The 12,422-nt window shown below is 37.0% G+C and overlaps 1 protein-coding gene across 1 annotated transcript in view; it reads right to left on the reverse strand.

The window, feature by feature from the left end:
* Positions 1-12,422, reverse strand: part of ADGRG7 (adhesion G protein-coupled receptor G7) — a 67,888-nt gene that overhangs the window by 35,739 nt on the left and 19,727 nt on the right. The window contains exons 3-8 of the mRNA XM_039251949.1: positions 11,585-11,689; positions 8,977-9,089; positions 5,740-5,892; positions 5,198-5,295; positions 683-813; positions 463-567 (exon numbers count right to left, since the gene is read on the reverse strand). Of these exons, the coding sequence (XP_039107880.1) occupies positions 463-567; positions 683-813; positions 5,198-5,295; positions 5,740-5,892; positions 8,977-9,089; positions 11,585-11,689 (705 nt within the window). The remainder of the gene's footprint in view (positions 1-462; positions 568-682; positions 814-5,197; positions 5,296-5,739; positions 5,893-8,976; positions 9,090-11,584; positions 11,690-12,422) is intronic.

Here is a 12,422-nt window from a genome sequence, read left to right on the forward strand (position 1 = left end):
TGGTGAGCACCATAGTAGTAGAGATAATTAAGTCTCTTGCCACAAGATGGTGATTGTGCCAATTACATACAATATCCCAAGGCAGGCGCATAGGATGCATCTGAGCCTGTAAGTGCCATGCCACTAGTAAATATGGGCAGAATTTGTGACTATTATTTAATGTATTTTTAAATGTACAACTGACCTGTATTAGCTAGACTTTTGCTAAGAAAGAGATTGTGTCCATGATCAGAGTATTTCAGTTCTGCTCCCAGGGTTTTGAAAAGAAAAAAAAGAGAAAGAAATCATCTCTATCATCCAGAATAGTAGAGATTGCCATAATTTGTAAGAGTTCAAATGAACTCAAATGCTAATTACTCAGTATGAAACTAAGTAAACATTATTTTTCACTCTGGATTTTAAGTTACTAATTCCATAAATTTGAGGATTTTTTTTACTGGAACAAAGTTTGAGACCTACCACTTGAGGTATTGAGAAAAATTTGAAGTTCAGTCTCTGCCTCTGGATTAAGGTTGTTCGCATTTGTGTCCACAGTTGTGGAACCAGAAATGAGAGAATCACTAGCTCCTGCGAGAGGAAGAAAAGTAGAATTTTAGGTCAACATTTTTGCAAATAGGGCATTATTCATGGTTGATAGAAGAATGCTCTCTGCTATCATAAGTACATAAGACAAACAGCTCACCTTTCTTCACAGAGAAGAGAACATGGGTAGTTCCTGATGAAGTCAAATTAACAGACTGTAATGCTACATTAGGTTTCACCACTGGCTTCTCACCCACAGACAAGGAATAAGTCTCCATTTCCTTAATAAGCCTGTATAGAATAAAACATAACAATAATAGTCTAGAGGTTTGTCATAAAAATCAGTGGCATGTGTTCTCTCCCACATTCCAGTAGAAAGGCATGACCACAGAACTCATGTGATCACACAATGTCACAATCAACTTAAAATAATTTATTTTCTTCACCAGAGTCTTGCTTTGTTATATATACTTTTCCTAAAGTTCTGGTGGACTGTTTCCCCTGAAGGATACCTTGTATATAGATAGCTTGTATATAGACAGCTGGGACTCAAGAATGACAAACTTCCCCATAGAAATAATCTTTATTATGTTGCTCTTCACTAAAGGGTGGTGTTGCTACCCATAATTGTTAGGACATGCTCTTCTTGTTTCTCCAATAGGGAGAAACAATTTCTACATATTCAACTGCCTCCTCTCACATGAACCTCTTCGGGTATAAACTCTTGTTAAGTTGGTGATTCCAGAGGCAACAATTCATTTGGAACCATGTAACAGTAGAGTTCTGAGCTCACTGCCTTGGTTATTAACTAACCATTGCAGGTTTCCACAATGTTCTTTTCTACTCTGGATAACTTCAAAGACAGATTAGATGGAAGATGGGAGGGGGTGAGGACAACTTGTCAATTTGGTATTCTCTAAAAAAAAGTCATACGACCTTTTCTTTTCCTTGTTTGCTGTAAGAAATATTTGTACTATTTCTGTACTTGACAAAACAAAATCTCTATGTCTAAGATAACTGGTTCAGTCTAGTTTTCCCAGAAAGAAGGGATTTCATTAAAATGTAGTTGTTCCATATTCTAAATTTTTATTTTGGCCACTAAAGTATTTTTTCCCTTTCCCCAACGGACATAATAAAGAAATAAATTTTAAAATAATTAAAGATTGCCTTTATAAACAGAATGTGACAGTCATTCATATGGAACCATTTGAGTTGGTTTCTCTGTTTTAAATATTTTCCATTCATAACTCCATTTTCTGAATTTTTATCAATTCACACTAAAGAATAAAGAATAACAATCATACTCCACCTAAAGAATAACAATCAGACCCCAGAGCTACTTTCAACAGGAGGAATGCCTAACAAAATTTTGTTTTAAACTATTTCCCCAATGTCATGAACAACAGGGTTAATTTATGACAGAGCAGAAACTAGAAGTAAAGATGAAACATACAGGTTCACTGAGTCATGTTGATTACAAAGACTGCCAACCTTTCTTTTTCAAGACTTAATGTGTGTAAGTCAGGTATCACGTTAGTGATTTACATATATCATCTCAGTTGAGCCTCATAAAATACTTATTGAAGTGAGTCCCACAATTACTCCCATATTATACTGAAGAATCTGAGGCTCTCCCAAAAGATATGAACTTGGCAGAAATCATGGACCTACTAAATAACAGTGCTAAGATTTAACCCAGGACTGCTTAACTCCAAAGGCTGTGGCCATAACCATTATATTCTTCCAGAAGGAAGGCCCACAAACTCCTTTACTGGAACCTTCAACTGCCTTGGATGCCATGCCACACCTCTACTCCAGGATCCATAAAGCCCTGCCATGTTATGATACTATTCTTAGCTTCCCATGAGATCCCATAAGCCTTTTTACACTAAATCTCTGGCCAAGATAATTTAAGTGGGAATCTTTTAACCAAAGAAGTCTGGCTGGAACAAAATTACAAATAAAAATGTGAAATGTAAATGTACAGGGTGGTCAGTATTAGGGAAGCAGTTTTGCATTCCCCAATATAGGTAAACAAGGACAATTATGAGTCTGAATTTGACAGCAGAGTTCCAGGGTTATGGATCAGTCTTTGCAATACGTGGCCAAAATGGAGAAATGAAGTCTTAGATTCACTGATTGTAGTAGGGTGCCCTTGACAGCAGAGACTTTGTCTAGGCTCCCCCCATCTTAGACCAAGAGAATGGATGAATGGACGCTAGAGAACTTCACTAGTCTCCCCTTCTCCACTTAGGGAGTTTTAGCCCCACACTGTCCGCTTCTCTCCATAAGTAGAGAAGGGAACTCCAGTAGTTTAGGGATGCAAACCACAAATTGTAAGTGAAAGGGAGAAGTCAAAGTGAGATGGGTAACTGAAACCTGGTGTCTGCCAGGAGACCCTGTGTGTAGGCCCGGGTTGAGGGAACAGAGTTTGGAAAAGAATTGGTTTCCTTCCCCAGGGAGAGAGGAGCAGCTCTACTAAAGGCTGGAGGCTGCGTGCTGAAGGCTGAGGCAACAGCCTTATCTGAGTGAATAAGGGCCTGAGTCCACAAGGGCTTACGTACAAGATCACATGGGAGAGGGTCAACTTTCACAAGAGGATTAGAAAAGTAAGTAGACTAGAAATGCAGAGTGGGAAGAATTACTATGAGTGTGGTTACAGCATTTCATGTTTCAGTGTATCCCATATTTAAAATTTTTATTTGTCTTCTAACCACCTCCTCTGAAGCCATTTGAATATTACACATAAATCACACAGAATTGTTTTTTTCTCCATGTGTTAAGCCAGTACAATTCATAATTACTTATTGTCAGGACAGTACTTTCATCTGTATCATGATGTGTGACTTTCTCAGCCAAATCTCATAGTTGCTGTCTCCTCAATTTTCTCATCAAAAACATCCACTCTTCTCCTTTCCGTCTAGTAAGACTGCAAACCAGGGCCTCCCGCTCTGGAGGGAGCCCACTCTGGCTCTTGGCTCCATAGTCACTCAATAGATGCTGAGTCCCATAGCCACTTTCTTCTGCAACTTCAGGAGAAATGGGAGTCTCCACACTCCCCATGGGAAGGGCCCAGACTCCTACTGAAACTTGAAGTCATGAAATGCACCAGTTAAACTGCTAAAATGACAACCTCTATCAACAGGTCTCAGAATTATAACCTGTGAATGTTTTATGCATTTTATGCTTTTGTACTTTTTTTTTTTACTTTGAGGGCTCAACACTGTAAAAATTAGAAAACTGACAACTACTTCTAGGAATTTCTCCTAAAAAAAATAATGGGCCTTGTAAACAGAGATTATGTGGAAGAATGCTGATTGCTCAAAAATTTTAAAGACTTGAGGTAATCTAAATGTCCCTCAGCAGGAATTGATTAAAGTTCACTCATATTATACAGTATCTAAATTTTATGTCATAGGGGCACCAGGGAGGCTCACTCAGTTGAACGTCTGACTTGATTTCGGCTCAGGTCATGATCTCATGGTTCATGAGATTGAGCAACACAGAGCCGGCTTAAGTTTCTCTCTCTCAATCCCTGTGCCCTTCTTTCCCATGTGTGCACTCTCTCTCTAAAGTAAAATTAATAAAATAAAAATTTATGATATAAATATATAGATATTTATGTTAAAAAGATTCATAAGGTATTAAATGATGAAACAAGCTATAAACCTGTAAAGTATGTAATATGATACAAACACACACACATACAGAGGAAAGTATCTGGAAGAATACATACCCTCAAGTTACTAAAAGTGGGACAATTTTTAAAACTTTGCTCATCTAGGGCTGCCTGGGTGGCTCAGTTGGTTAAGCATCTGATTTCGGCTCAGGTCATGATCTCACAGTTCATGGGTTCGAGCCCTGCATCAGCTCTGTGTTGACAGCTTGAAGCCTGGGGCCTGCTTCAGATTCTGCGTCTCCCTCTCTCGCTGTCTCTCTCTCCCCACTCACATTCTGTCTCTCTCTCTCTCTCTCAAAAATAAATAGATATTTAAAAAATAATAAAAAATAAAAACAAAATAAAATTTTGCTCATCTATATATTTTCTTACTTTTCTATAATGAGCATGAATATTTACTTAAATTTTTTAAAAATAAAAAAACTTTATATGAGATAAAAACATAATGAATCCTAGTGAGGGAACTCTATAATAAAGTACATGAATTTTACAAATGTACAACCAAAACTATGCCAAATCACTAGAATCAAAAAGAGAGAAAGCAGGTAGAGTTGGATTCTTTTTTTTTTTCAATGTAGTCTTGGGACAGCTTTACCAAAATACACCAGTATCTCAAGGATAGCTGAGTTGTTGGTAGGGAGCTTTGTCCTCCACAGGCATGTTGTTATTTTCAGCTCCATGCTGAGAAAAGAGTTGGAAGAGCTCCTATTATGCATGCAGGTTCACTCTTGGCCATGCCAAACTAAGGCTAGGAAAAGAAGTCTAATCTAAATCATCCCAGTTGCTCTCTATATCCCAGGCCAGGACAACCCTGGAACCAGGAGTGAACATATACCACTCTGTCTAGGAAATGAAGATCGGGTGGAAAGCCAAGGTTTCAATCTTCATTCTCAAGGAATCAGCTAGTTAGTGCATCCATGAGAGAAATAAAGACAACTCTCTTAATGGCACATAGCGCTTTGTAATGTTTTCTTTCCCAATTGGAATTGTGCTTACGTTGCAAAAGCGTCATTATCAACTGCAGCAGCATTTTCAAAAACATCTTCTGGAGCGTCTAGAAGTTGACTCACTGTTGTTACAGCAACTTGTTTTGCCTGCCAGGAATAAGACACCAAATCATCATCATACATCATCATTATGATGAATTATTACAGAATCAAATGGCACCATTGGTATGGTAATCCAAAGGCAAGTGTTTTTCAAAATTGAAGATTTAGTTTTAGATGGAAGAGAGAATAAAGATAAAGCATGGTGGAAATTTAAATTGAGTCAATTGGGTTTCGGAATTTCCCCTCAAAGCAATGTCTTTCACAGAACCTCTACCCCATCCTGAGAACACAAAAGCAGATGCTTGGACACAAAAGCAGAAACAAAATAAGAGTGCAGGGCTCTGACTATGAAAACATCACAGCCCACAGTACTTTGTATAATTATACTTACTATTGAACTAAGTAAAGCAATTTCTAGTTTTGTCTGTCTTTCCATGTCTTTTTTTTTCTTCCCCTCCCCCCCCCCCTTTTCAACCTTGTGAGTTTTACCTCAGATGTAGCATTTCTGGATGCGTTGAAGATCTGTCCGACCACTTTAGCAGCCGAAGTGATGTTCTCAGCAGTTAAGCTATCACTATCATGTGTTAAAAACTGAGCTTCGCTAGAAATATTGTCCAGAGATTGTGCTGTATCATTGACTACCTGTTAAAAAAAAAAACCAACAGGGGCGCCTGGGTGGCTTAGTCTGTTAGGCGTCCGACTTTCGCTCAGGTCATGATCTCGCGGTTCGTGGGTTCGAGCCCCGCGTCGGGCTCTGTGCTGACTGCCAGCTCAGAGCCTGGAGCCTGTTTCAGTCTGTGACTCCCTCTCTCTCTGACCCTCCCCTGCTCACGCTGTCTCTCTCTCTCTCTCTCCTAGAAGTAAAAAATTTAAAAAAAAAAACAAACCCAACAACCTAACTTTATACAACTATGTCTAAATACGTTGCAAGCAATCACAGGTGAATAAACTGGAATTCAGCTGATCTTCAGTCTCCTGAATATCACATCCACTTGGTTTTTCATGTTTGCTTCTTTCCTTGTGTAAAGGACAAAGTACATGCAGGCTGGTGGCTTTTCCAACCTTTACTCTCTGCCAGGATTAATGAACTAAGACAGGCTGCCTTAGGGAGAGCAATGCTACTCAAGGTGGGATCCATGAACCAATGGTTCACTGTTTGTAACAGGATCCATAGGAAGGCAAGCACAGAAACTTAGAGTTACCTGTCAGAAACTTCTGCAATCGCCTGCTGTTAAATCAAATTATTCTTTCAATGATTTATATTCAGATGATAGCTACACTTGCATGAGCACAGCATAACATAGAGACTTGTTATAATCACTATGTCATACACCTAAAATGAATGTAACACTGTGTGTCAACTACACTTCAATAAAAAAAATCAGTAAATAAATAATTTAAAACTCTTTTAGAAGAGAAAAAACTAATTCGTATTTTAGATATCTTTTTTCATTCGATTTTCCTAGTAATTAATTCATTTTTATCACATTTTACAAAATTATTGGTCAGCAAGGAGTTGGAAAATTTTTAAACTACCTTTTCAACAAAGATAGTTTAGGAGACACTGACCTCAACCATAAGTCAAGGTACCAATTGGTCTCCTGAGTCTGGTGCTGTAAGACTATAAAACATGTTAATCCATAATGTCTTTTGCAGAGCCAGGTGTTAATGTGCGCATGTGTTTTCACTAGATGGCAGCATCATTTCAAAAATCAAACCAAGGTCACAGGCCATTCATACTTAGGGAACAGTTGAATATCATATCCAATCAGTAGACAGAAACAAAGAAAGCTATCATTCAATAGCTAGGTCCCTTCTCTGTGTAGGCACTTTGCTGGACATTTTATAGGCATTATCACATTTAATACACAAAACAACACTGTGAATAGGGCATCCTCATCCCTGTTTAAAGGTTTGGAGAGGGAAAGGAGTTCACCCAAGGTCCATGCAGCTTCAAAGTGTCAGAGCTGAGAGCCAAAAACTGGCTAGACAAACTCTGGAACATGAAGACTTTCCCCAGCCAGCCACATAGGTGACAAAACCTATGTGGTTGGCACCCAGCCCCACATCCCACTCCTATCCCCATCTTTACGTTAGACCCAGTCCCTCTACAATTAGGGAGCCAGTGTGGGACAGGGTTGCATTGAAAATAAAAAGCAGCTCCATCATTTTTTGGCTGTGGTTCACTGCACCTCTCAAAGACATGGTTTCATGTATAAAATAGGTATATTAATGCCTATTTATATAGTTGTTATAAGAATTAAATGTGATTTTAAAACACTTGCAAAATGTTAGTGCAGTATTTGCTACACTGTAAGGGCTCAAGAATTAGTATAATCACTAAAATTATCTATGAGAATAACATCTAACTCACAGAGATTCCATAAGGACTAAATGAGATAATGTATGTTACATGCCCTGCACTTGGACTACCTAAAGTTTCCTTCTCCTTTTTCTTGGCCCCAGGTATTAGCAATCCCATGCATTTGCATTTAGGTATATACTAGGTCAAAATAATATGCACGAAAAAAAAAACATCTAGTCTATGTATTTCCCACTTCACCTGCTCATGGGTACAGCCCTGAGACCAGCATTGGGGTTTGGGGTTTCCTGTCTCAAAAGGTCTTTGGTCATAGTTTTTATTTTTCTCTTTACTCTAATTCAGTTGACCATCAAAATACCTTCCTTCTGGTCTCAAACACCAGTGATCTATTTTCAGTCAACTCTTCACCACTGGTCTAAAAAGATGAGGCCATTTAAAATATGTTACAGATGGGGCGCCTGGGTTAAGCGTCCGACTTTCGCTTAGGTCATGATCTGGCGGTTCGTGGATTCGAGCCCCGCGTCGGGCTCTGTGCTGACTGCCAGCTCAGAGCCTGGAGCCTGTTTCAGATTCTGTGTCTCCCTCTCTCTCTGACCCTCCCCTGCTCGCGCTGTCTCTCTCTCTCCTAGAAATAAATAAAACATTAAAAAATAAATAAAAATTAAAAAAAATAAAATATGTTACAGATTATCATTTGCTAAAATTTGCTGAACCCATGTCCAACTGTCCTTTTTCACAAACAGGAGTCATATTCGAAAAAATAAATAAATAAAAGAGTGGCTTTAGTTACCAGTTTTTGTTATTTCTTATTTTTAATGTTTATTAATTTTGAGAGAGACAGACTCAGCCTGACAGGAGGGGGCAGAGAAAAGGGAGACACAGAATCAGAAGCAGTCTCCAGTTCTGAGTTGTCACAGCATAGACCCCAACACAGGGCTTGAACTGATGAGCCTTGAGATCATGACCCAAGCTGAAGTCTTAATCAACTGAGCCACCCAAGCACCCCAGTTTTTGTTATTTCTAATTTGAGAGTTTTAAAAGCATTGATTCAGGGACTCCTGAGTGGCTCAGTCAGTTAAATGTCCAACTTCGGCTCTGATCATAATCTCACGTTTCATGAGTTCAAGTCCCGCCTCAGGCTCAGTGCTGACAACTCAGAACCTGGAGACTGCTTCAGATTCTGTGTCTCCCTTCCTCTTTCAATCTCTCTCTCTCTCTCTCTCTGTCCCTCTTCTGCCTGCACTCTGTCTATCTCTTAAAAAGAAATAAATATTTTAAAAATTATAAATTTTTTAAAAATGTTTAAAAAGCATCAATCTGACCATCAGGTATCTAAAGAACCAAGACTTTACACAGAATCCGAAATTTTTCCAGCTACCCAGTACATGGACCATATGGCATACCTGCTTTTCCAGGGTCTCCAGATTTTGATTGCAATTTCCTACTGTCACATTTCCTAATACTATCTGTCCATATATAGAAATACTGCACAGACGGGTAGCTATTGCACGGCCCGCTTTAATAAAAAGAAGAAGAAAAAAATAATGTTTGCAAAGGTGGCCACCAATAATGTGCCCCTATACACATCCCCATTTCAGTATAATTTAGCTGCTTCTCCCACCAAAAAGTGGAGTCTATTCCTTCATTTCCTGAATTGAGGCTGGACTTAAAACTAGCATTGACCAAGAGAATGTTCTGTGAGAGCTCCAGAACCTGGCCTCAAGAAGATGAAGTTTCAGCCTTCACCCCCTTGGCACACTGTCCCACGACTGTTGAATTAGGAAGCAGCTCTAATCTACTAGAGAATGGGAGGCTATGTGGAAGAGAACTGAGGCCCTTCAGTCTTGCCATGTCAGCACTCCATCTGCCAGAATAAACCCACAGAACAATGAGAAATCTAAATCATTAATTCTTTTAAGCCACAAAATTTGGGGTGGTTTAATATACAGGAATGGAAAAGTGAATTGTGCAGTTACTACAGGAATCTTAAAGGCAGATATCATCTGTCTTGATTTTTAAATCTGGAATTTAAAAGACCAGTCAACTATTTCCTTTCTTTGAAGTCTGCAAGGCCTTCCAGCAACTAAGGACATAGGGCTTTGAATTGGATATGATGAGGATTGAGAGATGGGAAACAATATGAAAAATTCCTACTAGATAATGAATTATATATTGATCTTTCCTTCTTTATCCAAACCTGAGTAATACCTGAAAGGCAAAGAGTTCTACTGTATTATAGCACCTATTTGATATCTGATTGACTCTCAATACTTTTGAATCATTGGGTTTATTTCCTATAATTATCACTGAGCCTCCCTAATTCAGTGTCTTAAGAAGCTGTTAACAGATAAAATCACCTCCTACAAGTATAAATCTACTGACTCAAAATCATTGAAAATATTTTGGTCATTTGTTATATAAAATTGAATAGTTTAGAATTAATTCTTAATATAAAACTAAAAGTATATTTGCCAATATTTGGAATCTATATCCTTAAAATTATTTTACGGCCTCAATCTGAAATTCAAAGGTAAGTAAAATAAACTTTTTCATAATAGTTGCTCAGAAAATAAAAAGAACCAAATAAACGAACCAAATGAAAGATGGTGATTCTTTTATCCCAAAAACATTTAAAAAATCAAATGAGTGTGATGTTCTTTGATGCATATATTACTGACATTTTTACTGTTCCAGATTTGGTAGCACATAGTTATTTCTTGTAGCTGTATCTCTTTTATAAATTATAATGAAATATTTAAGACATATAAAACATATAAAAATTAAGACAGTATCCATGACGTACAGTAATAAAAGTAAGTAAGTACCCATACATGAAGACCCATGTCTTTCACCTTCTGAGCTTTTAATCAAGAGGCTAGAAGGATTTATGTAATGAATAGGATCATGAATATTTGAGTAGGTATGATATATGTGGGCAAAGGCAATTTGGATTCTGCAAATGGAATACTGGTTTACATAATCTCTTAGAATAAATAAGGTAAAGAAACACACAGGAAAGACCAGTACCTATAAATACTGTAGTGTTTCAAAGAGCTTGATATAAACAAAAATATATATCCAAATAAAATGTGAGATTCTCCCCAGGGTTATTACTGAATGAAGTTCTATCAAACATTTTCATAAATGATCTAGAATTGGCTGTTATTGAGATATACAGTGCTGTAAGAAATGATGATATCCTGCAGGAAGATGTGAGAGACAGGAGGAGTGGTCAAATGAATATCAATGCAAACAAAATTCAGGTAAAACATTGAGAGAAAATGGGGTTCTAAGCTGTCAAAAAAGGAATCTATGAATTTTTAAGGGCTACTCTCAGAAGATATTACCCAATACAGCATTGAAATAAGTCATCAAAACCCTGAATATCATCAGGGAGCATTTAAAAAATGTTTAAAAAACATTGTAAAAATGTTATTTGTTCCTTTATTCTTGGAATGTGTCCATGCACACAAGGTTGTCATGCTTCAAGAAAGGTATGATGAAACTAGGGAATGTTCCAAGATGGATAACTAAAATGACCAAGGAAAAAAATTAAAAATATAAAAAAATAAAAAAAAAAAATAAAATGACCAAGGAGATGAAGTACTACCAACTGTGGACAGACTTAACTGAGCAGCTCTACCTAGAAAGATGAAGTCTGAAAGTAGACATAGTACAAATCTATACCTAATGTTTAATATTCGGACAAGTTACATAACACGATGAGAAGATATTAACATGATCAAATACAGTAAACTGGGGAAATAAACCAATGGAAGAAGGAGTAAAAGGAATTTATAACTGATCTATATTATAGTTTTTAGGAGAATTAGAATTATGTTGCATCCTAAACTTTGAGCATTAGTATCATGAAAGGGAGCCAAACCCTTCCATTGAAACCTTCTTTGATGCCTCTTCCAGGAACTTAATACTAGTTGGAGGGATGCTAGGTATGACACAGCATAGCAATTCATATGCTTACACAGAGGAAATGTTTGGAAAAACACATACCATTTAAAGTGTTCTCGCCACATTTTTGCTTGGAAGGACCATATTTTCCCACTGCAATTTGGTCAAAAGTAAAACCATCCTTGGTACTGTTATTACAGACATTAGCTATAATGAAAAGACAAAATATATTTTGTTGTTATAAACTGTAATTTTCTTTTTAAAATTTCAAACCAGATAAAAGTCAAAGTTCAAAGCTTATTTAGTGTAATTTGAAGGATAAAAAACTTTAAGACTCATTGACATACCAGGAATTTCATATTTTTTTATCTGATTGAGTTAATACCATTAGAAAAACTAGTACATTAGATAATGGGTTTTAGTTAAAATGCACGATATATAACCTGGTAGAGGTAGGATGTGATAACTGACACATCAAAAAAGATAGTGTAATCAATAGTTGCAATCTTGAACATTAAACACATAGAGCCTATAGTACCAAAGGGCATGTGGGTCAAAGCAAAAAGACCAAAGTCATGAAGCATGTGAGATATACTGGCTTGTAGGAGTGCAGGAAACAATAGGAGTACATTTCTAGGGTTGTACATCTGAAGAAGGGAACGTAAAGTGTACAGAGAATTGGAAGCATACTTTAGATGAAGATGTAGCTTTGAAATATTATGTATAATATCCAAGACAGGAAAGTAACCTACATATCTATCAGTAGATGAATGGATAAAGAAATATATATATATTTACATATGTATATTTATATATATACTTATATTACATATATATGTTTGGTGGGAAGAGTCATATATAATGTATATTATATATTTTTATATATATTAATGAATTCACATATATTTTATATACATGAATATTACTTAGCCATAAAAAA

Source organism: Hyaena hyaena, unplaced genomic scaffold (genome assembly GCF_003009895.1).
Source record: "Hyaena hyaena isolate Hyena2069 unplaced genomic scaffold, ASM300989v1 scaffold_407, whole genome shotgun sequence".
NCBI classification, from domain to species: Eukaryota; Metazoa; Chordata; class Mammalia; order Carnivora; family Hyaenidae; genus Hyaena; species Hyaena hyaena.